The sequence below is a fragment of the Pholis gunnellus genome, assembly GCF_910591455.1.
Source record: "Pholis gunnellus genome assembly, chromosome: 5".
In the NCBI taxonomy this organism is placed as follows: Eukaryota; Metazoa; Chordata; class Actinopteri; order Perciformes; family Pholidae; genus Pholis; species Pholis gunnellus.
The window spans coordinates 9,587,692-9,613,471 of NC_136531.1; the positions used below are offsets into that span (position 1 = coordinate 9,587,692).

Genomic DNA, 25,780 nt, shown 5'->3' on the forward strand with positions numbered 1-25,780 from the left:
GATATTGTGGTAACAAGCATGTCACTTCCTGTTAATATCAGTATGATAGCAGGGGGGAGGGGGGTGGGGGTCTCTGTCACAAGCTGTATAGAGCCTAATCTTCATTCGTTTTATCCAGCAGGATCAGAGGACAAAGATATGAAGTTGTACTTATATCTCTCTCATCCTACCTGCTCAGATTTGTGTAAGAACAAGAATGTTTCTGGAAGCAGCAGCGACATACTAATACAAGTCTTACAGAGCTGATGGAAGGGTGCCAAACTGACATATTAAATTAATTCAGCCTCAGGCAGATTAACGTCTCTCTCCTCCTCTTGTTCCAGTCGAGATCAGTTTCTCCTTTACACATCGACTCTGTCCTTCTCTGTGTGCCTGGTCACCAGCCTTAATTCAGATTCCTTCACCCTCGCTTTAATTATCTACTGTTTCAGTCTTTAATTAATAACCCCCCTCTCACTGTGCAGTTATGCCTGGTTCCCATTTGGAAGTGCAGATTAGATTCGGCCACATGCGGTGGTTAGCACATATGGAGATTTACTCCAATGACAGGGAACATGGAGAGGGATTTCAAAGGCACATGGACATGCATACACCACCCATTGCTACAGCTACCAGGGAAGAGGGCTCAACTTGCTTTCAATATTCACCTCACTGGCTGTAAGCTCCATGCCCTCTATAGGTATTTTAATTAACACATGCCCTAGCCACACAACTGCCCTCAATGTTCTTATATGGAAGAAATATCCAGCAGTGGAGCACACTGTTGACCCAATGATCTAAAGGCACACACTACAAGTTATAGAGATGTACTGTGTTTGAATCTGGCCAGTCAACTGTGAGCAACATTAAAGGGAAAGGTTGGTGTTATTCTTTATATGAATTTTAACATTATGTACGGCTGGTTTGGTCCATTCTCATGAAGGCTATATCTCAGAAACGCCTGGAGGGAATTTCTTCAAACTTGACAAAAAGAAAAACGTCCACCTGGACTCTACGATGAACTGAGCAGAATTTGGTGCTCAACGATCACTGTGATTGGCCATTGTGTTGGCATTTCAAAGATGAATTCACAAAGAGGAAGCTTTTTTATTTTATTTTAGAGTTTTATTGCAGAAAATAAGGTTCACATTTCTCAAATGCGAATCTCCCAGATGGCTGGCAAGAGACAGGCTGAAAGAAGTTTAGATGAGGATACTTCTAACCCCCTTGGATTCATGACCTCATGTCCAGAGTGTTTCTCTCTTTTCTGTTGGGAATTGATAGTGGAAGTCTTTACTTCATTACTTTGCTTCTGCATACTCTGGCTGTGAATCCGAAGGTGAACTCCAAGACTTGCCCGACTTTGTTTCACTGACCGAGACTCATGAGCTCATGAGAAGATGGGCCTAATACAAGACAGTATGACATAATCACAAGTGAATTAGGTTTTAACCTGCCAATACAGCCATGACTCAAGAATGAATCTGCTAATTATGACAATTTCACACAAAAGTCTAATAGGATATAATATTGAAGTGATGATATTTTGAACAGACATGGATATAAACTGCAAATTGACTGGTTAACGGAGGCAGACAACCGTGGATGGTAATTCAATGTTTGTCTTAAGCTTGTAAAAGTAGTTCCGACATTTTTGGAAATACGCTTATTTGCTTTCTTGTTAGATGAAAAGTCCCAAAATGTCAAATTATTTCTCTAATATTTTCTTACTTCCCTTCTTTGTCTGTGGAACTCAGTCTCAAGCACATTAGTTCCTGATGAAGACATACATACTTAAAACTGGGTCACATATGTATTGCGTCTTTAAAAGAAATTCCTTCATCAGCTGGGCGTTGTAGTTTTTAGCAAACAGAAATATTTATACTTTGGTGGGGACTATTTTTTAAGCCGTGGATTAATGCACATTTAGTGCACTAGTAAGTATTTACAGCTGCAGGGTTGTGTTGGATTGACTCAAAACACAATTTTCATCATTTGGTGTTTTCATGGAATTTATTGAAAAAAGAAAATATAAAATATTACCAGCTGTATCCTTCAGAAAACAAGTGACATAAAACAAATAGAAATATCATCAAAAATAAAAAAACAAGGTGTCCATCTGCCTCTGATACAAACAAGCGTGTGTTTTGTGTGTGCGCGCGCGCGCTCGTGTTTGCGCGTCTGTCAATTAATCCCGCATTGGCAACTGGAGTCAACATGTACGGTGTAACAGAGACAACATATCTGACCGTTTGATAGTGCGGCCCCGCCTCCCGGTACGATACGTGAACCGAAAGTAGGAATGTTTCTTGCCGTGAAGCGCTGCGACCTGTGGCAGGGAACAAGCTGACTGGAAGCGCTCTGCTGTTCGGACTCGCCAAGACTCTTCTTGACAGTCAAGTTGTTGCAAGTAAGTGAACTCTGTGTATCATTAATGCATATTTAACTAAGTTTGGTACAAAACTGTATCACGCAGAAACACAAATTGTTCTGTTTTGGACGCTCTTACTGTTTAGAACTTTAATTGGGGTTGTATCAGAGTACAGTAGTGTACATTTTCACTTCACAGGATACTTTGCATACAAACTGATTGGCAGTCTAGTAATTGCCTATTTTGTGAAAGAAGTGATTATGCAGTGCTTCCCCGCAGCTCCACTTCACCATTAATATTTGATTAATACTGGTTTCTCTAATACGCGAAAATGAGTGCTGCCATAATGATATCTGCCACCTAACATTGAAGCGTAGAGTCATATTTTCATTCGGTATTAAAGCACATAACTTATAACCTCTAACAATGTGCTGTTAGAAATGTTTTGATTGAATATCTTTGAAACATGACAGCAGTGACAGCTCAACACTAATGCCCAGTTTGAGACTGAAATAATAATCTCTCAAGTGTTACCACTTAACAAGGAAACTCCCAGACTGTGTCAGAAGCTAAAATTAAAGACGAATAGTCCACGAGAGGCAGCAGGAGCCCCCTGATACAGCCCAAGGGCCTCCCCTGACTCACTCTGAGATGTTGAAACTAATGATACTAGTTCTCTCGGCGAGCAGTCGGGCTGCAGGGAAACTGTGGTGCAAGGCTAGATGTAAAAAAACAAACTGGTATTTTAGTGTGGTTGGAAAAATTTACTTGATTTTGTTCTTTATAAAAAGAGAAATAATGCATTCTTTTCATATATGCGAGGTCGAGGCAATGACAAATTTCATCTAAGTGGTACAAATGTAAACGTCGTGAAACAATCTGTGCAAAGTATTTGACCTTCAGAGATTATCGATTCCTAAATGAAGTTTGTGAGAGGCTATGTTTATTGACACTTGGATGATTAATAATAATCTAAAGATGTTGTTTATGTCTTGTCTCTACTTTAAGAAACAAAATGAGGTATTCTTGAGTGGAAAAGATGAGACACTATCTACCACCCTGACACAGTCCTATTTGGATGTCACTGCAACATTTCAAACACTCACCATGTGTAACTCGGTAACAGCATCCTCGGATTCTGTGGGGAATTCAGGACAGCTGCAACGTATTTGAGCTATAATTGAAGTCCTACGGATAAGTTGCTGTCCTGGTGTGGGGATTTGAGATCTGCTTGCAGTGGACCAGTTCGCCCCATAAACATATTTGCTCCTTCAGCTCATATAGAAACCCTGCAGATGCTACAGCACTTGGACAGAAGCCATTTATTTACACTTATCATCCAGAATAACATCGCAGATCATTTGTGGCAACATGAAATACTTTTTTATCATGGGAGTGAGAGTTAATTACCATTTACAGATAATATTTTGAGATTGTGGAGTGGGTAATTACGGGTGGCTGGTGATCATAGTGTTGCCTTTTAATTCTGCATAGCCAAGGCTTCAAAACTTCTCTGGAGATTTAACTACTGACTGGTGGAAGCTTCGAATGTTGCCATTTTCAACCATTTCCGTGTTAATTTTCACAATTGTTTTTCATCCTCCTGTTCTCTTTCTCTCACTTATTAAAGCTTCTGCTGGCCTCCACTCTGCAGAATATTTCCTGTAAAATGGTCTTTTACTGCTGCTCTCGCCTTATTCATCCTCGTATTGTATAAGAAAGCTGGAAATGAGGCTCGTCCTCCTGATGGCCGCTCCGCTCCCAGTGGAATATGTGGCCTACATTTGTTTGTAGTGCAGCGTTTGGCTTTGTGAGGGTGTTCCTAATTCAAACAATTCCAGTTTTCTGCGGCGTGCCTCTTTTGTTTCCTCAAACATTGACTGTTTTGTCTTTCCTTCTGTCTGCATGTGTCTCCTTCCTCTCTACCCTTTTTTCATAAATACTGTACATGTATCCAGCAATGTAGAGCTCATCAGTGATTGCTTACCATTCAGCTCCGAGCACATGCCCCTTTGACCTGTATAGATGAGCATACATGTGCACAAGTAAAGAAAAGTCACCTTCCCTGGCTTCAGAGACTGCCTTATTATGGCGGACAGATGTGCCCATAAATCATACAGGTCCCCTGGTGGAGCAAGAAGATCCAAAACAATCTGAACACTGATCAAGGTGAAACAGTGAGAAATAGAAGAGATAGATAGAGAGACATATTTACACACACACACACACACACACACACACACACACATCAATATACTGTAGCTGTTGACAATGTCTGCAATCATTTCTGCCATCATACATGCCGAAAGAAGGATTTCTTCCGTCACCTTTATCATTTCCATGGAGCGAGAAGCAGCTTTTGTTTCATCACTGCCTTTTGTTACGGAGAGATTTTGGAAGGAAAGTCTTTATCTTTAGAGGAAAATGAGTTAAAGGGGAAACACTTCCGATTCTAATTTACAAAAAGTGAGTCTGATAAAACCCAATCAAGCGTCTTTGTATTTGAGATTCGACCCTCACACAAAGATCCTTCCTGCTTTTGTTGCAGCACAGCCTGTGTTACTCTGCATTGTCTGCAACACGGCAAAGGAAGTTAATCCTCGTTTTTTTATACCTGGGCAGGCAAAGAAATGAACCATTTATACCTGTGAAAGAAACACTTTAAATTGACATTACAGTTATGATTTAGACTCTTGTACGTATTATTATACTTTCTGTCAAATATCATGATGCAGAACTCTGCCGACTGAGTGCTGACAAAGTTACACGTTACACTTATTTCAAAGTCCTTGCTTTAGTCAGCTTTCGCACTTGTACTTGTTATAGCAGCTGTAATAGATTTTAAAATGATTTTAAACTTTTTATAATAATAGTAATAACAATCAATAAGGAATATAATTAACTAATGTGCGATATTATGACTTTGAGCTCATCTTTAAGCTGTCGGGCCACAGCTGTACTGTTTTGGGTTACTTTCACTGCTGTCATAGTGTTGTTTTTCTGCCACAGGGGGCAGCTTTTCGTTTAGTAAAATAGTACAAGCAGCTTATAAAATCCATCATCTATACGTTTTTCATTGACAAATGTAAACCCCAGTTGCTTAAACCCACAAATTCACAACATATTTTTAATTAAAAACACAGAGGACATAAAGTCAGTGTAACTATGGACCTTGGCATCTCTGGTAAAGGCCTTTTGCTGATTTAAATCAGTTAACTATCAATACATTTCATGCTGCGTGTTGTAATGAAAGAGCTGTAAATAAAATGCTCAGTCATCAGTTTTTAAGATAATGAATTTGCTGCTTACAGCTGAGAAAATACTGTTCAACTGTGGTGAGCAGCAAGAATAAAAGACCCAGCAGTTGATTTACAAACTGCAGTGTGGTCAAAACAAATTGAACTGTGATGAAGCACATTCTTACTGTCCACCTTGTTTATCCCAGCTGAGCCGAGATACTCCCTTATTTCTTCAGCACCCTGGATTGTCATCTTTTAACAATGAGGACACACTTCACCGTCTAAACTGTTTCTTCCTACCGAAAGGAACTGTAATGCCAACAATGAAATCTTGTGACATATTTCTGAGGATTTGTGAACAATGATCACATCCAACATGTAAAACCAGCTTTTCTGTGCCACAGGTGACAGGTTTGTCTTTTACCTTCCATTTCAATCAGTTCCCTTGAAAGATATCCTGTCGACCTCTTGATTAGGAAACTTGTTGTTATGATAGTGTATGATTTACGGATCTTCACATCCAACCACACTCTACATTCAATGGGGCTCAAGGTTCATCTCTGCTGTCAGATTTCAGATAATGTTGGTAATAAGCTGGTGAATTGCGGGACGAAGCGCAGTTTGTTGCATCTTCCTCCGCTGTGAGGAAAATGGATGTGGAGAAGGGTCGTCGTCGGTCCAGGGGTATGAGCACCCTGGAAAAGTGTCTGATATTTCTCTTTGTGGCCATGACCGGCACCTGCATCGGCCTTGTGGCCGTCTACTTCACTGAGTTAGCGGACTCTTCTACTCATGTAGAAGGTGAGTGTGTTTACATGCATTGCATTGTATTCTGCGTCAATGCCCCTTGAAGGCTGACTCCATAAAAGATAATTATATGACACTATTGTAATGGTTAACATCATACAAGAAGAAATAGAATACAATGCTTATAGTATCAGAGGTTTCAGTGCCTCGTTCATGTCTCCAGAAACACTGTGTAGTGTGAGGGAAAACAACAAGACAAGACAAGACAGTTTCTTGGTAATTAGCGCATGTGGGCATGCAAACTTGGCTAATGCATGTAACATTATACCTGCTTAACATCAGCATGTCAGTGTTGTCACTATGAGCATGTTAGCATGCTGATGTTAGCATTTAGCTCAAAGTACCAGCAGAATGGCTGTAGACTCTTGTTGTTAGATTTAAAAGATTTCTTCCTGGCTGTTGTGAAAATAAGCTAAACATGTTCTTATTCAACAGAATTGATATACAGAACAGAGAAGAGGGGGAAACGAAAAACAGGCAGAATTGTATTATTACTGCTATTGTTACGCCTGATCCTTGTACTGTCACGCTAACTTCATCAGTAGAGTTTAATGTAATAGTACAAAAAGTAATAGGCCACCTGCTCCACTTCTCCTTCTTCTCTTTCATTTTTTAATTTAGGAAATGACAGGACTAAAGTGGTGAAATGAATATCAACTGAATCAATTTGCTTTTAACGTTACAAGTCATTAGAGTCATTTGGTATTTATTCATCACTATTTCAGTAGATCTTTATGGAATATATTAAAAGGATCATTGCCCTCAAAACTAAACCGCTTGTTTTACATAACCGAACAACGTTATGTTCTGTCTAAATGAGAAAATATATTACAGCTGTTTTTGTTTTGTTTTACATAAACACAGCTGAGCTCCAGATCCCCAAACAGAAGCAGCTCCAGACACAAGGGGGAGGATGCTGCTTCTGTGGATGACGGACTGTATAATCAATGCTGTCAAGGCATCTCAATTGATTTAAATGTTTCACTGTAGATACCGTAAGGTGTTTTTTCTTAGTGATTAGAATTTCATGGTAAACACTTGCAGTGTATTTGTAAAATAACAAATCAAAATTATGTTTATAGCCCTGCAAAATGTAATTTGTTCAATACTTTTTAAATAGGTGTACCAGCAAATCTGATCAGCCTCAGCCTTGCTTTGTGTTTAGTCCTAGTAAGCAACTGTTAGCATGCTAATGAGCTGAACTAAGATAGTGAACAAACATTACACCTGCTAAACATCAGCAACTTAGCATTTGTCATGTTAGCATGATGACGTTAGCATTTAGCTCAAAGTATTACTGTACTCTACATCCCTACAGAGATGCTAGCATTTCTGTCTTGTTTTTTTACATTAAGAAAACTATTTCTTAAACATAAAATGAGATGATAAAAAAATGTTTAAACTGAAATTGAAGAAGCCTGCATCTGAGCTGATGGTACTAAGTAAGCACATTAATAGAAAACGTTTGAGTTTTTTTATGCATTTTTCCTAGGAGTCCATGCAGAGCAGAAGCTGTTTTTACCGTAAAATAGACTTTAAGTTGCTATATTTTACAAATACATATCACAGTAACAAGTGTCCTCCTCTGTCATACGTTTCCAGGGCCGGAATCAGGGTGTGGTGGTCCTCAGGAGCTGACAGGAGAGACGGGCACCTTCACCAGCTTTAACTACCCCAATAGCTACGACAATGGAAAGAGCTGCTCCTGGCACATCACTGTGGACCCTGACAAGGTGATATGGATCAGCACCACTGCTCTTCCAAACCAGAATCATTGAACAGTTTTAGCATCACAGTCCCCATGAAACTTTCCTACACCCTTCATGTAAGCTCAAAAAATATGTAAAATTAACTAATTACTTAAAAATGAATTACTGTACATTTAAATGTTCTTCATGAAGAAGGAGGGGACTATTCTGTAATGGCCCAAAATGAATTGTCCTCCCGAACGCCAGTTTCAACACATTCATCTTATTTCTTCTTTACAAGACAATGAAAACAATTCAGTCATGTCTCTATTTCAGACAGGTTCTTTTACAGTGCTTGTGCCTGGTGTCTAGTTTGTTTCTGTTGGTGAAACTGTCTTATGTGAGGCCAACTAGTGGAGGACAGCTGGGATGAATTCAGTGGTGGCGTCACGGGCAGATGGCTTCCTTGTCTCCTTCATTCTCCTCAGCTCTCCTCCCCACACCCACAGGAGAAAACTAAATCCTTGATTCTTCTTTCTGTTTGCATGGCTGCCTCACTCCCTGCCAGCCTGATGCAGAGGCTGCTTTCCTCTTTGCCTCTCTCTCCCTTTTGCTAGACAGGCATACATACACATAGAGGTACACACTTGCATGTGCACGTATTCTCACAGACAGAGCTGGCACACACTCTCATGTATGTGCACATGCATACATTTATATTTCATAGAGCCTTTTCTCGCCTTCCCTGTCAGCAGACTGTCTCTCTTATCGACTTCTCAGGTTAAAAAAAAAAAAGACGGATGAAACAACGCTTCATCTTTCTGTTGCAGGTGATCCAACTGTGGTTTGAGGAATTTGCTTTGGAGGACACCCAGCTCTGCATGTCAGACTTCATCACGCTGAGAGACTCTCTGGGAACCATCGGTACAAATCTCTCATTACAAGTCCAACTTAAGTGGGAAAAGAAAGAAAGAGGGATGGGTGGATGGATGGGTGGATGGATGGGTGGATGGATGGATGGGTGGATGGATGGATGGATGGATGGATGGGTAGATGGGTGGGTGGATGAACATTAACACACCAGCTCTTTCAGCCTGCAGTGGCAGCTTTGATGTCATGCCCAAATCAGCCCATCCATCCATGGGCAGACTCAGCTAGTGAGCCACACGGTCCTGCTGGCCCACTGCACACAGCTCCACTTGTGATAACACACCACTGGTTCTCCAACCAAACTGCAGTGTTTAAAGCAGTGCAAGCAGTGGATCACAAACATCTTTAATTCCTGCTCATATGAGACAATTTTGAAGACGTATCCCCCAAATTGTTTTCTCAAGATTTGTTCAAATAAGGGGGGCATATTTGTCAAATTAGTAAAAAAAACAGGAGTGGCCAATCAGATTCCTGGGCGGGCAAATTAAAAGCCTCATGATCTTTCTGTAATATTGTATTTTGAAAATAAACCCTTCTTTTCATTGCAGATGAATAAGCTGTGCATGTCTCTCACAACATCATTTGTGTGGTATTTGTAGGTAAATACTGCGGCTACACCAAACCGAAGCCGCTGGTGTCACTTACAAACTACTTGAATGTGTACTTTGACACCAATGACAGAAAAACAGACCAAGGTTTCAAGGCTCATTATAAAGCTGTGGCTCCAACGCTCGCACCAGGTAAGAAGAAATCCATTTCAGCAAGAAAATTGCCTTGGTGCTGACATAATGTTGGATGTCTGTCTTATAGTGCCCTAGAAAGTAAATGTAATAGAAGTGGGTGCTGGATGAAGAGAGGGGTAGGAGAAGGGAAATGATAGAGGGCATAGGTAGGTGGGGGTGGATAGGTGTATTGCGGGTATCCTTGAGGTGTCTGTGGAGCTGAAGTGTCCTTCACATCCCTGCTGCCAGAAATAGCCGGAGCTGGTGGCTTTCTCCAAGGTGACCGGGGGGATCTGATGACCCCGAGCTTCCCACAGCAGAACTACCCGAGTGGAGCACTATACCAGGTACACACAGCAAGGAGACACGAAAGAAAGCAAATGTGACAGCTACACGGTAACTGTTACTTTTTTTTTTTTTTTTTTACTCTAAGGAAACACTGCTGACCTTTATCTGAGGATGTGAGGTTGTAGTACGTCATATTGCACCGTGTGGTCTGTGCGACAGAAATAAATATTTAAATCTGAATATAAATGACAAGGAATGTTTTTTACATTACATTATTGATCACATGACTACATGTATGTGTTTGAGTATCGGAAATGTTACTGTTTATTTCCTCCTCTGCCAACATTGCATGAATTGTAGAGGTGCTGGTCGCCGGATTTTAAAATGTTGGATAGACCCAGGTATGGACCCTGATTCCGGTCCGTATGCTAAGCTAAGCTAGTTGCCTCCTGGCTTTTGCTTGTATACTTTATATACAGACATGTGCTAATAGAAAGTAACTGGCTGAGAACTCATGTTGTTCAGGACTGTATAGCTTCTTATGAATGTCATTGATTTCAGCAATGTGTAAAATAGTATATATCAGCTCATCGGGTGATCAGGTGTATTTCTTATTTACAGTATGTGATAACAATACTTGATTTAACTGTTACTCTAGCTTGAAAGATAAGTCAATCAGTTTGAGAGTGGTTGCAGGTTGTTTTTAATTTAATTTAAGGCTACCTCTTTGTTAACATTGGGGTTGTGCCTTTATTAAAGTACACTGACCAGATTAATTCAGGTTTCAGCTGCTGTCACTTATAAATATGTGGAAATTATTTCGTGAAATCTATCGATGCAGTAAATGATTTAAGTTTGTCTGCTTGTACTTTATCTTTACGTTGGATCAGTGGAAAATCACGGTGCCTGAAGGCGAGAGGGTTCGACTCACATTTACTGCCTTTGATCTGGTGCCTGAGGTCTGTGGAGACTTTGTTCAGGTCTACGACGGCCACATGGCCGGCTCCTCTTCATTCAGTAAGCATGATAATAAACATGATTCCAGTATCAGTGAGGATTATTAATTATGAATTATTAACAGGAAAAGCTTCTGAGAAAAAAAAAAAGTGCTGTGCATGTATGAGATTAATACGGGTTTTAAAATATACCACAATATTTTCACACATTAGCACAGATAATGTCAAAGCTGGATGGGCAATTATAAGGCAAGGGGTTAGAATTTCAGAATAGACTGTGGCCTTTGTTCAACATTAGCAATGTTAACTATGCAGGCCCGTGAATAAAATATGAGCTCAATTAATAGTTTGAGTCTATTTTAAACTTAATGAATGTAAGTCTGTCTGCATAGACTTCATTGTTAAAGCAGAAATGATTAATCGTCAATCTTCTAGATGGAAATGTGTTACTGTTCTTGCTTTTTAACACATATGCATATAATCCATCACAGGTAAATTCTGTGGGAGGACGATGCCAAAGCCAGTGGAGTCCAGTAGCAACACAATGGTGGTCCGCTTCAAATCGGACAACAGTTTGACTTCTAAAGGATTCAGAGCAACTTACACCAAGACCAGCCTTCCACCTGTTGTTACTACCACCACAACCAAACCCGCCACCACCACATCAAGACCCGCCACCACCACACCAAGACCCTCCACCACCACACCCAGACCCTCCACCACACAAACACCTCCACCTCCCACATCTTCGGGTAAGAATTCGCTCCAAACTTGTTTGATTTTCCCTCCATGTACACTTAAAATAAACCATCCAGATCTACTAAGAATGCAATGACAAAGTTTCATTACTATTTTTCAGCCAACCTACCCTGCATGTCTCTATTTTAATTGTATTTGAAATATACAACATCAGATATTTGATTGCCCCACTACCAAATAACAGCATCAATATCCATGTTGCTGAACCAGCTTTCCTTAAAAATTGTTTATCACCACCCTTATTTATTTAGTTGACTTCAGAGCTACTTTATCAGAATACCAAATCAGTTATCTTTTGAGAGTTCATACCGATGTACAACAAACCATAATATAATTTTACAGTATGTGCACAAGGTTAGTTCCTGGCCAATTAGAACTTGTTGATAAGCCTTACATAACTTGTACGCCTCCCCGTGCAATCTAATCTAATCAAGTGACAACTCCCCAAAAAAAAGATGAATGCAAGTAGTGGTGCGTAGGAGTGGGGAGATCCCCCTTGAGTTTTATCTATTCATCACTGTACTAAAGCTATTGGCAGACAGACCGGTTCTCTCCAGTGGCTAATTGAGGTATCAGGTTTGTATCAAAGCAATCTGGGCCTCATCAATCAAAAAGAAGAGAGAGAATAAACTCTATTAAATGGAGCTTGGGTGCACAGAAAACTCAGCGCTTGTTCTCTGTTATTGGTCAGGAGTTGGTGGTCCAGATATCCTTCATGGGCGTAAAGGAGTGATCCAGTCCTTGGGTTTCCCAAATCCCTATCCTGCTCATCTAAACAGCTCCTGGAGGATATCTGTGCCCAAAGGATTCCTGGTCAAACTGCAGATCACTGAAATGGCCATCACAGGAGAGACTGGACAATGCAAGGAGGACAAACTGGTCATCTCAGATAAATACAGCACATTAGGTGAGCATAACATAATGTTTTACTCTTTTACATTCATTACACTAATGTATGTGTTTGTTATTTTTTTAAATAATTAATGTTTTACACCATATCTTTGTGCCTTATAGTGTTTTGACTCCCAAATGCATCTCAGATCATCTTGAGAAAATCTTTGCTTTCTCGGCCACATCTGTATCTCATGACATCTGAATAGCAGCATGCCACTGTGGAGTTAAGGTTATAAACTCTCCTTTGGGCGATCAGAAACCAAGACAAGCACAGCAAACAAGCAACCCAACAAGCAGTTAAAATGCCTCTGCTTACAAGATAACCTTGTTGCACCTTGCTAGACTAACAGCTCTGGTGCTACAATATGGCTCAAAATCTGCCCCCTGCTATAAAACCATTGATTAGGGTCTTCTCTGCAAAGAGCCCAGCAAACTATAAATTACCTCTCCTCATTATTCACTGCAGTGGCAGCAGTGAGGCTGATGCAGCTTTATCTATTGCTGAGTTCTCAAGGACTAAAGCACTGAGGTACAGGCACACAGATACAGTAGGGGGTGAGAGGGGTGCATCCTGTTATTTTAGGGGAGTTGTGTTTATATGTGAAATGCAGAGAGCAATGAAGGTCTGTTTTGAAAACCTGATAAGTCTGAAAAATCAGAAGTATCGAAGATCCCTTAAGTAACTTATAAAAGAAGAACTAACACAATATTCCTTTTGCAAATGAAATCGACACACGGGGCAAATATACAGCATCTTGTATTTTAGTAGCATATAGAAACATTACCAGTTCGTGCTATCTAGGGCTGCTCCCTTTTCGATGACTATCTAAGATTTCTTGAGTCAATTAGTAGATTTTATGTTTTTTGATGCATGACTTATTTTGAAGAAATGTGTTAGTGTTTCAGCAATCCCATCAATCAACCACTAACCACACCCACAGCACACGGCCTCACACTTACTTACACCCAATAATACTTGCAGTATCATCCGTCTTTGAACCAACCACCCTATTCCTGTCTCTACTCTCTCAATTTACCTCCATCTTTTACCTCCGTCCTTCCTCTCCCTCTCCCTTAGGCACACACTGTGGCTACATCCTTCCCCCTGTGGTGGTCAGTGCCAGTGACACAATATCTGTCACCTTCCAGTCCGACAGTCGCCTCACAGACCGAGGATTCTCTGCCAGGTGGGAAGCTGTGTATGCTGAGGATATCGCAGGTACCAAGGACTGACACACCACGTGCACACACACACACACACACACACACACACACACACACACACGCACACACGGGAGCACACTCACACCTGAGGCGCAACTTGCTGAAGCAGCACAACACCTCATAACTAACCATAAAACATCTCAATCATCTGTCACATATCTCTAAAAGAGCAAAGTAATCGCAGAGTGAACTCAGTGAAAGCACAGGTCAGAGTACAGTTTGAAGTATATATAGTAAGATAAAAACTCCTTTATCTTTGTCTTTATCAGGATTATCAGGCACGAAAATGACTTGAGACCCGACACGTGCAGAGGTGAAATAAGTACTTTAGGCTTCTTAGTAAAAGAAGACTTATAATGTATCAATACAGCAATACTGCAATGCAAAAAAAGGCTATGTAGTGGCCCTTGATGGTCAAATTGAATAGTGTCGGATAGTCTAATGTAAAAGACTATCAGTCATCATATCATATTTTATTAGCTGAGTATTTTCTGTAAAATCGTTATCGTAGAAAAAATGAAGTTGAGTTTAATATTTGCCTCCAAATTTAAATAAAGAAAACCTAGAAATGACCATCAACACAATTAAAGTACCTGAAAACTATTCTAACATTAGAGGTACAGTGTGTAGTGTTTAGGGGGATCTATTGCCAGAAAGTATGTTGTCATTAGTGTATAATTAGCTGAAAGTAAGTCGTTATTTTAGAACGAGCCATTTTTATCTGCAAAAGGAGCGGGTCCTCTTCGCGGAGTTTGCCAACATGTTTCTACAGTAGCCCAGAACGGACATACCAAACACAGGATCTAAATACGGCCAACCAGGTTTTTGTGTCAGCCACGTAGTTCTTGTCACACGGGGGAAGTTTAAGTCGGTTGCAATCTGCAGCCTCACGGGAAGTCCTACACACTGGACCTTAAAGTACATGAGTACAGGAGTAAATGTAATTAGTTACTTTCCACCACTGCCCATGTTAATCTCCGGAAATCCTTCTATGTTACATAACTTTTTTATACTTTCCAAAACTGAGTATATACTGTATATCAGCAACAACTAAATTAATAAAATGGAAATGAGCAGGTCTAACAGAGAAAGTTCTACTTTAAATGAATGTCTGTTTGCATTTTGTTATGACAAGTTTACCCCTCAGGACTCTCTCTTTTCACAGGCAGATACTGTAGCTTGTCTACACTTATCTAGGTACGATCACACATAATCCCTCCCTCTTCCTCTTTCAGAAATCCAGGGCTGTGGCATTTCTTCCAAAGAGGAAACGGGAGTTATTAAGTCCCAGAACTGGCCTATGTACTACAAAGCTAACGCTGAGTGCATGTGGAACATTGCTTTGCCTTTCGGGAAAGAAATCACACTGACGTTCACCCACTTTGACCTTGAAGCCAAAGATTTCCTGACGTCCAAATGCTATGACAACATAGTGGTGTACGAGATCGACAGTGTGACTAATGCGTTGCTTCAAACGCACGGTAAGTTTGTTTGTGGAACTACATGATCCCGAAACCATTTATATCTATCATAATTATCAATCACATTGAAAAAGCAAGACCCAGCCATGAATCACATTCATTTAAATAAAACTGTGTATCTATCTACACTGTTAACGATCACTTTACCAGTAAGTTGTACACTCTCTGTGTCTTTTTTTCACTGTGGACAAATTATTCTTTTAATACATTTTAGGTCCGTTTTGTGGGACCAAGCTGCCTGGTACCATCCAGACAAAAGGCAGACGGCTGGTGATTCGTTTCCATACAGACCTGTTTACTGAGTCCAAAGGCTTCAGGGCCTACTGGACAACAAACCCCAGTTTGCCTGCTCCCACTGAGCCACCTGCTCAGCCCAACCCCTGGGACAACATCCCCATAGGTGGAGTATCTATTTGAGCTTGATACAGCTTGCCACATCTGCATTACACGTCAATGTTAAAAGTATGTTTAAAAGTTCATAGTGATGAAGCTACAGAGATTTAACACCCAATTCTGCATAGCTCAGCTCTACGAAGCCACTTAGTCTTTTATTTTTGTTTTTCTGGCTTGCAACTCTCATCAACCTAATTGCTAAACACAGCAGGCAGCTGTTTTCAGCCCAAAAGCTTTGATAAACTGACGCTGCCCTCTGTTCAGCACCAAACAGCAGACAGAAATAGTTTATTGTTTAAATAGCTGATAAACATAGTGGAGACATTAACTGCTTGAATAAAATAACAGAGCTAAAAAGAGAATGAATATTGGACTTAGTTCTGTCACATAAACAGACTTTATAAGGCAGTTGTATAAAAGAGACAGAATGTTTAATGCAGCTTTAATATAAAGTGCTGAAGCAATTATTTAAGCATTTAAATAATTAATTCAACACAGTTATCAGATGACAATGCAATCTAACAAATGCTAGTTTCAGCTTCTAAAATATGAGGATTTGCTACTTTGTATATTATATAATCACTGTAAGCCTGATGTTTGGACACGCCGGGTAATTTGAAGACATGAGTGAGCATTTCTTCTGAATTAATTTATTCATTGAAAACTAGGCAACAGGCTAAAATATATTGACAATAAAAGTAAGTTGCAGCCAAAAATATTACCAGATTTCACATCGATGCAGTATACTGTAGTGTGGCCAAGTATTTTTTACAGATGCTGAATGTTTATTTCATTTTTCATTTAGCCTTACATTTGACCGTTTTAGCTTTTTTTCGATCTCTCCAGCACCGTCTTTGAGTCAGCAGAGCAGTATTTCCCACCAGTCACAATGATCAACATTTAGTTTCAAACAGCTCCTAATAAGCTGCACAGCTGTCTGTACAGTCATTTGATTCATGCCTCCTTCCATCTTCACCTTTTCTTCATATACCCCCCCCTCCTCTCATCTCCCCCTTGCTGCGTCCAGATGTGCAGTAAAACAAGGTGACACTGTGTGCTGAGAACACAATGTAAAGTGGCCGAGCGCTTAACTTTCCTTCTTGGCTTGCTGACACCCGATCCTCATTCTTCACCCAGCGATGAGCCCCAGGTGGCCCAGGCGTCTGCCAAACCAATTGCTGAAATACAGTTTTATAGATGGACTATGCTGCCTCTGGGTTTTTTTTTCACCCAGCCTCCGACTAGCGGTACCCTTTGTGCTGGGCAGAGGAAGACAAATAGAGAGCGAGAGATGAAGGGAAAAAAGTGGGATAAGAGTGACTGGGACAGTTTAATGTCATTCCTTGGATGACCAAAATGAATGTATATCTTTATGAGTACTGATGTTGTAATCTGGCCTGGAAATGGTGATTTCAGTTTACTTGTTTGTTTGCAACAGGAGATTGGTGTTATTTTTGCATGAAATTATACTGAATAAATACATAACTGCTCACTAGTAAGCCAAAAGAAGCGGTGAGGGACAGCAGTGTCAACCTGGCGCGATTGGAAAATTATTTAAAAAATATGAATGAGAGCGAAAGTGCCGGTGATTGAAAGCCACTTCCCTGCAACACGAGGGCTTATCTGTTAGCTGCAGACATGTACTGTATATTCAGGCTTCGTTTATACACAAACAAAACCACAAACAAATGAATACATGCACAGACAACCAGACACAGGATAGATGGCAATGTTTTTTTTTCTTATTATTTCCTAGACTGGTCCGATACATGTGGTAAACCAGCCATTCCTCCTGTTGTTGTGTCACGCATTGTGAATGGAGAGGCAGCCAAGCCTCACTCCTGGCCCTGGCAGGTGTCAATGCAGGTGAGAGACTACCGCTAATAAATGTAGAGAATTCACATAAAGCTTAATTACATCAGAAGTTACTGCGTACAATATCAGTGATTACAAAAGGGAAAATTCCGGTACTTCCAGCAGGTATTGTTTATTCATAATGTGTTATCAAAGAGTCATTTGTACTATCCTCCTCTGTCCTTTCTATGTCTCATGTTGATAATTGACTGATTGCATTGATATGTATGCTTTCACATGCTGGCATCAGTCAATTAGGTGTTTAATGACTTCTTCTCTGCTTGTGGGTGGGTGTTTGTTTCAGGTCTGGCCGGCTAGTCGTCCAGAGCCCACATTCTTCCATACCTGTGGTGGTACTCTTATTCATAAGAACTGGGTACTTACAGCAGCCCACTGCTTCATAAAGTAAGTGTTCTGTCTCGTCTTTCTCACACACAATTCATTTTTTTGTTATAAATGTTCAAGTTGAAGCGGCTAAAGTCATTCGTTTTAAAAATAAGAGCTGAGTCTGGTTTTTACAGCCGTTTAACTAAATTTTTTTTCTGCAGAGTTTTCTTAAAACCTCCTGGAAGCCCATTTTTTAAATCTCAGAGGGCAGATGTTGGTGTCTGTGCTTTTACCTCAGGCTTGTTATAGTTCTAAAGCAATGCCTTGTTAGGGATGCCTCAACTCCTTCGCTAATGGTCTAGACTCTAGAGTAGAGAGAGATGCTTGTGCACTATAGTTTTATATATAGTTATATGCTGTGAGCATATAACTATATATATCCTTATATATATATAACTATATATATAAGGATGTACAAGGTTATGAGCCACAGAGAACTCAGAATAGTCTGTCTGTTTTTGTAAAACTCAGCGAATAATGGTGCAGTGACAGCGATATGTATCTCGAGGTGGCCTGTGGTTACTGTGAACTGGGAGGTATTATAATTGATTAATCTGCTGATTTCCTACCCAGCTACGCTGATGAGCTGCAGCGTTGGCGCATGTGCCTTGGCAAACACAACCTGACCTACACAGAGCCGAGTGAACACTGCTTCAATGTGTCTGGTATCTATCGCCACGAGGGCTTCAAGTATCCCACAGTGCCCACGGTGGAGTTTGACATCGCCTTGATCAGGTTGGACGGGGAGGTGATGCCCAATAATGAGATCTCATACGCCTGCCTTCCGTCAGCGGAGGAAGTCCTACCTGGGGGCAAGAAGTGCTACGCCACCGGCTGGGGAGATGAGACTGGTGCTGTTTCTGCTTCATGTTTAAACTATATATTTTATTCACCGAAGTAATACTGTAATACACCACCTCAAGAGACACTCACCCCTCATAAGTTAAACATTAATTGTTACATAGTTTGCAAGCCTTCTGTTGGACATAATGTGCAAATACCTATTCAGAGTGTCAAGTTGATGTTTTTTTTATTACAATCTACATTTGTTTCTGTGATTATCAGGCGATTCAATGAATGCTAAAGTTGCAGAGGCCCTTAACCAGGTTGCCCTGCCTGTTGTGCCATATGACACCTGCAAGAGGATGGATTACTGGTGGTTCCAGGTCAAGACCTCCATGATCTGCTGTGGTTATACCCTGCCTGATGAGCTCAAGTCTGTCTGTCAGGTAAAACGATTCCTCTAAGGCGACAGAACTCATAGATGACATTATCGTTTTACACAATTCTGATCATCAATGATGATGAAAGTCTGTGCACACATGTAACTTTACACAAACAAATGCTGATGGTGTTTTAGATGTTGATTTGTGACTTTGACAGGGAGATTCAGGTGGTCCTCTGGTGTGTCAGGATCCCCCCGGTGGTTCTTGGGAAGTTCATGGTATAACAAGCTTTGGTCCTATTGGATGTGTTATGAATAAGAAGCCCTCTGTGTTCACCCGCACCTCCGCCTACCTCCCCTGGATCAACAATGTCATCCGCAGAGACATCTACAATGAGCACAGTATGAATACAGCTGGTCTACTCTCACGCACTTTGCTCACAAACTAAATATGATATCAAGACAGAATTTATTGCTGGTTTTTACCTTCTGTCCTCCCTTTAATAGCATCTGGCTGTGGAGGGCCAAAGGACCTGTCTGGCACAGAAGGCACCGTGTCCTCTATGGGTGACCATGGCAGCTACAACAACAAAGCCCGCTGCCAGTGGAACATCCAGGTGCCACCCGGCAAGCTGGTCCACCTCCATTTCCACAATTTCTCCCTGGAGCAGAGTCAGTTGTGCCTTAATGATAAAGTCAGCCTCAGAGACAGAATAGGAAGTCTAGGTGAATATCTGCCTCCTTTTTACTCCACTGCTGAAAATACATTTGCTGAGTCATTTACTGGCGTGATTACTTTGCTTTATGTTACACCACAGTTTATTAGTACGTGTCATTAATTAAATGTAACTGTTATTTTATTTTAGTCTGAACCACTAATTTCAACCTCACGGTGGTACTAGAGGGGGGAGTCAGAGAACCACCAAAGTTAGAAGCATTCATCCTCTGGGGACCATGAATGTCTTTACAAAATTGAGTGGTAATCGATCTGATAGAGATATTTCAGTCCGGGCCAACGTGGCGGACCGACCCACGTTGGCTTAAAACGTAGCAAAAATATGTCAGTTACCTCTGTGTACATTAATTACCTAAGAAGATGAAATAAATAATTGCATCAGCATTATGAGTGCACGGCTTTCCCATTATCTTTTTTTTTTAATGTTTGCCTGCAACTCTCTAAAACAGTGGTTCCAGAGAGCCCCCCGAGTAATCATGTTGATGTTCGTGCAGAAGTTATTTGCGACACCTTTGGGGGTCCCAAAAGGTCTATAATAGGTGTGTTTTTTACTACGCAGTAAAGGGACAGATGTAACACACTGACAGGTATATCCCTGAGCCTGCTGCTGTCTCGCTTGTCGTCCTCTGTCTCAGCCTTCAATGGATATATGCGTATATGCCGTGCATGTATGATATGAAATAAAGATGTCATACACAAGCTCTTAGGACAGAGGTTCCTTAGAGAAGTCAGTCTGACAGTTCTTCATGTTCTTCTCTTCAGGTACACACTGCAGTCATGTACCCCCTAAAAACCTGGTGAGTGATGGAGACAGACTTCACATTAGCTTCTCCTCCAACGACAAGGTGGTGGACACGGGTTTCTCTGCCAGCTGGAAGGCAGTGGACCCTACAGAGGGTAAGACAAGAGAAAGGTGTACCTGACCAGACACTGAGGGAATAGCCTCTAGGCAGAACTAATGTATCTCCTCTTCTTTCTCCATTTCACTCTCACACACACACACACACACACACACAGGTCCTTGTGGAGGGAGCTTCAGCAGCGCTCAGGGTGAATTCACCTCTCCTAACTGGCCCAATGACTACCAAGCCCAGTCTGTGTGCACGTGGCGTATCAGCATTCCTTCAGCAAAAAACGTCCATGTAGCCTTCACACACTTTGAGCTGCAAGCTGCAAACGTATTAGGAAACTGTTTGGACTACGTTGAGATCTTCAATGGTGAAAGCATGACATCACTAGGTTGGTGATTGTACTACAGGTTCTACAGGTTTAAAAAAAAAAGAAAAATACAAAAAAGTATTTCCTGTACAGGTTAGAGTCAATTTCTTGTCTCTCCTGCAGGTCGATTCTGCGGCTTTGCCCCTCCACCCATCATCAACATCCCCAGCAACACAGTCGTCATTCGCTTCCTTAGTAACGGTGCCGATCAACAGAAAGGTTTTCGTGGTTACTGGACCACTGATGAGAGTGTCATCCCAACTTTACCTCCTCCACCTCCTAACCCATGGGACAACATCACTGTCAGTGAGTGGCGGCCTATTCAAACTCACAGAAGACCTGTCTCTGACGAGTGTGCGGGGATCTCATTTCAAAATGGAGCTTGGTGAAAAATAAAACTAAAATGTATTTGCTCCGTTCAGAAAAAAAAATGGATCACCGGATTTCAAAGTTTTAATTGTGTCTGCCATTGACTATACCTGTATAAACACAAGCTGAATGAATCGTAACAAATGAAAGCTTATTTACAGATAATTTAAGTCTTTATTTTCTCTTCCCAGACTGGCCAGCAGATTGTGGAAAACCAGCAGTGACACCCAATACAGCCACCCCGAGGGTGGTTAATGGGGAGCAGGCGATCCCCCACTCCTGGCCCTGGCAAGTCTCCATGCAGGTAATGTCAACTCCTGTTTCTCTGTGTGCATCATTAACAGTCATAGAGGAGAGCTTTTAATCTGTACTAATGTGCATTTCTCTTTCCCAGGCTTCACCATTCTTTCCCATACCTTACATGCACAGTTGTGGAGGTTCTTTGATTCATGAAGATTGGATCCTAACTGCTGCTCACTGTTTCATGTTGTAAGATGCCACTAGAGACACACTTATAGTACATACCATTTCAAAAGCCCCACAGTAAAATGAAGCAGCTACAAGCAATATGTTTACATGGCAATGACAATGTGAAAGCAATGTGTCAATACAGACATATTTGTTTTATTTCTATCTTAGCTAACAGCTTGCAAAATAGTCAAGTGAAAATGAAAGTTCTAATTTTCACCTTCTTTCATGCACCTGCTTCCCAGCCCTCTGAATAATGCCTCCTACTGGCGCATGTGTTTGGGGAAGCACCACATGAACTCCTCCATGGACGTTCCCTCAGCAGAGCAATGCTATAATGTGGATGGTATCATCCGCCACAAAGGGTTCGTCTACGAGCAAGATCGCACTGACATCACCAATGACATAGCCCTGGTGCATTTGGCCCGGCCTGTCAACATGACGAGGGAGGTCAGCCCCATCTGTCTGCCCACACCTGGGGCTGTGATGCCTGCTGGGACGCCCTGCTTTGTCACCGGCTGGGGAGACGAGAAAGGTAGAAGTGATCATGCATTTCAGTTTCCTGTAGTTTTAATGCTACTCCGGGAACTCGAGATCACTGCAGTTGTGGAAGTAAATTAATCTTTTATTTGGTGCTTTCACTGTTTTTTATTTAAATTGGAAATTTGCATTATTTTTCATGTGCTGGGTGTGATGAGTATTGTGACCAGCAGCAGTAATGGGCTTGGTACATTGTGCACTATAATGCTCTATTTCTTTCTGAGGCCTTGGCATGATTGCTAAAGATAAAAACAGTCTATATTGATGTAAATGTGTTCATCTCTTGTACAATGACATCAACTTTTACTTTTCACTCATATCTCAGGTAGTAACCTGTTCCCCAAAGTGTCTGAGAAGCTAAACCAGGCAGCCCTTCCTATTGTTGACTTCCAGACCTGCAGTAAGCCGGATTACTGGTGGGACACCCTCAGACCCTCCATGATCTGTGCTGGTTATGAGTCCCCAGATGAGCTCAAGTCAGCCTGCCAGGTGAGAGGACACATTCAGAAAAACTGTTTTAATGGATACACTGAGATTTTTTTACGTGAGGATGGTACTTGGTCGTTGACATTCTCGTCAGGTATTTCTCAAACATTGTGTAAGTGTCCTGGCCCCTCATGACTGGGTCGTCTGTTATGTAACACCCTGTAAACTGTTTTGTTCGTGATCAGTCAGCCTTGATGGCGAATGGCTGCCCGGTTTTCCGGCGTAATTGGACAAAAGATAAAAACATTATTTGTTTGCCACAATGAGCGAATGTGCAAGCAGGAGCAAGGGAAATTTACAAAAAAAACACTTCAGAACATACTGAAGGATTTTAAAGTTCAGTAGAGTTTTACAAAACACAACCCTGACATTTGCTTCCCTGAAGAAAACTCTGTCACATGTTTGTAAAAGATTGACCTTTACAGATTCCAGGGCACAGCGATGATTTATAGTGAGCTGCCAAAATCAAATGTTCACCAATGCATCTTCTGACCGGCGCAGTACATCTTTGGTGACTTTTACTCCTGCTCTCCCGTAGGGTGACTCTGGAGGTCCCTTTGCCTGTGCGGCGGCTGGAACGAGCACAGCCTGGGAGGTGCACGGTGTCGTCAGCTTCGGAGCTCAGGGCTGCATCAAAGACAAGAAACCCTCAGTGTTCACCCGCGTCTCTGCCTTCAGTGATTGGATCAGCGACAACATTAAGGAGTTTATACATGAAAGTGGCAAAACCGACTAAAGCTCATGTCTTGAAATAAAGATTAAGATTCCTATCTGTTCAAAGTCATTGCAGCTTTTCACCATTAAGTAGTGCTCTCTGCTGAAGTATGCTGACTGATACCTCTCGCAGTGAGAAAACTGCATCAGAACAACTATATTTAATACTATATTAATACTATTAATATACTTTTTTATAGTATAAAGTAAAAACATTGCCCCAAACATTTTAAGGAAATAAAGACAAACAATTCTACTAATTTTCTCTAAACTCAGAGGGCTGCTTTGTCAAATAGAGCAATACGTTGTACAAATAACTGATTGAAACTGTAAACTACATTGAATTTGTATGATTTCATAGGGCTTTAAACCACAAAAAGAGTAAAATTACAAATAATTACAATGTTAAATTCTTTATTATTTGTATTATTATTATTAATATTATAATGTTTGGTATTGTGAAAATTATATGTTATACAATGTTATACTATGCTATACAAAGTCATAATAAAAATTGCAGCCATGTTGTATTCTTTAAAATGGAATTTAAAAAACATAATGACTTTGTTTCTCTTCAGGCCGACCTCTCGGCACTTACAGGCTCCCTCCTCTTTTCTTCCCTCCTTTGCAGACATATGACTCCTGCAGGCACAGATTTAAAGTTTTGGGTTTTAACCCCTTAATCACATGATCAGACCTGTCGGCCAATGGGAGAGCTCGTTTCAGATTTCAGCCCAAGAGGAGAGAGAGGAATAAAGAGGGAGGAAGAGAAAGAGACACGCACTAATCTGTGCTCGTGGGTCAGTCCGCCGGTATTGACAGCACTTCTTTACACTCTCTCCTGCCGCGGACTACTTGTGGTGTGTTTTTTGTTGGGAGTGTAACGATGGCACATTTGAGAGCAAAAGGGATTCCCACTGGGAAAAGTCCCAGAGTGTGTCCTGGAACAGAGTGAGAAGAGGAGGAGGGGAGAGAGCAGAAGTTTTTTCCCTCATCTTTGCCTCTGCAGGCGTTTCTTGTGTGGGAGAATGGGGGCAGGAGCTCTGACCATCTGTGTGAGTAGAAACTACAAAGCATGAGAGTTGGCTCTAAGACTTCAACCCTGTGATTAAGGGCTAAAGAAAGCAAAACGGGACTCTTTTTTTGATGGTGTAGAATGGTCTAGTAGAAACAAATGGCTTTTTAAAAATGTCAACTATAGGGACACATGTTTTCTCCCCACAGTGTTGCCTTCTTAAACACAACTTTGCTCACTAAATACAATACTGCTGCCATCAAGATAAAACACTTTCGCTTGCCACGCAGATTCCTTGTCGGCACTACTTTAAGTCTGCCATCCCTGTGCAACAGTTTAACAGTGCAAGAGGGAGAAAATAAAGGACACATACGCACTGTAAGCTTCATGTTTCCTGCCCATACAGGGCATTTCTTCCTGGCAATGATTCACTGCCTCAATGAGGTCACTTTCCACAAAGTTTCCTTTAATGGAAGTAGTGTTTTCACAAGAACTAAACCTCTGTGACGGACTACTTTGTGTGTCATAAAACGGCATGTCTGTAGCTGCAGTAGAGTTTCTGTGAGTTGAGCAGCTGTTTCTTCTGGTGCTAGTGGTGCTTTTGCTACCAGTTGCTCACAGTGACCACCCACATAGGGAGAGAGAGAGAGGGGGAGAGAAGGGGGAGGGTGGAGGGTTTAGGGAAGGAGGGCACATGCTTGGGCTTGCTATCCTCTTCATGAACAAGTTTAAAGACACAGGAGATTTGCCTTGCCTTGTTTTTCTGTGTGTTTGACATTTTAAACTTAATCTGTACAAAATGTTTCAAAGAAGTATTTTTGATCCGACACCAGACATGTTTGAAAACACTTCTCAAGGGTAGAGAGCAAACTTTCAACAGCTTCCAGAGTCTCTTTATGGTTCCTTGACAATAGGTTTGTTTTCTCACTGTTAGAAGTCGTAGTGTGAAAATATGTAAGGATGGGGGGAGGGGGAAGAGGATGAGGATTATTAGGCTAATCACAGCAGACCGTCCTGGTAAACAATAGAGGCAAATGGGTACCAACAGGAAGTGCTTCCTTTCATTACTGGTTGTTTTTTTTCTCTCCGGCTCTGTA

General features: G+C 41.2%; 3 protein-coding genes across 3 annotated transcripts in view; all 3 read left to right on the top strand.

Annotated features, from left to right (window-relative positions):
- Positions 1 to 6,210: 6,210 nt before the first annotated feature.
- Positions 6,211 to 11,868, top strand: LOC306696377 (procollagen C-endopeptidase enhancer 1-like; the record flags this gene model as incomplete). Its single annotated transcript, XM_079159976.1, has 8 exons — positions 6,211 to 6,390; positions 7,999 to 8,129; positions 8,915 to 9,008; positions 9,614 to 9,754; positions 9,986 to 10,083; positions 10,915 to 11,041; positions 11,472 to 11,732; positions 11,840 to 11,868. Exons 1-8 carry the CDS (start codon positions 6,240 to 6,242, stop codon positions 11,866 to 11,868), a joined length of 1,032 nt encoding a protein of 343 aa, XP_079016102.1. The 5' UTR covers positions 6,211 to 6,239.
- Positions 11,869 to 12,494: 626 nt separating this feature from the next.
- Positions 12,495 to 24,202, top strand: LOC306695753 (ovochymase-2-like). Its single transcript, XM_079159077.1, has 18 exons — positions 12,495 to 12,646; positions 13,712 to 13,852; positions 15,093 to 15,338; positions 15,553 to 15,738; positions 17,488 to 17,597; positions 17,890 to 17,990; positions 18,546 to 18,823; positions 19,038 to 19,201; positions 19,356 to 19,539; positions 19,645 to 19,863; positions 20,636 to 20,770; positions 20,891 to 21,112; positions 21,215 to 21,397; positions 21,652 to 21,764; positions 21,855 to 21,949; positions 22,174 to 22,463; positions 22,794 to 22,957; positions 23,493 to 24,202. Exons 1-18 carry the CDS (start codon positions 12,574 to 12,576, stop codon positions 23,688 to 23,690), a joined length of 3,102 nt encoding a protein of 1,033 aa, XP_079015203.1. The 5' UTR covers positions 12,495 to 12,573; the 3' UTR covers positions 23,691 to 24,202.
- A 336-nt stretch (positions 24,203 to 24,538) lies between these two features.
- fam13a (family with sequence similarity 13 member A) overlaps positions 24,539 to 25,780 on the top strand; it is a 51,558-nt gene continuing 50,316 nt past the window's right edge. The window contains exon 1 of the mRNA XM_079159115.1: positions 24,539 to 24,723. Within this exon, the coding sequence (XP_079015241.1) occupies positions 24,697 to 24,723 (27 nt within the window). The 5' untranslated portion in view covers positions 24,539 to 24,696. The remainder of the gene's footprint in view (positions 24,724 to 25,780) is intronic.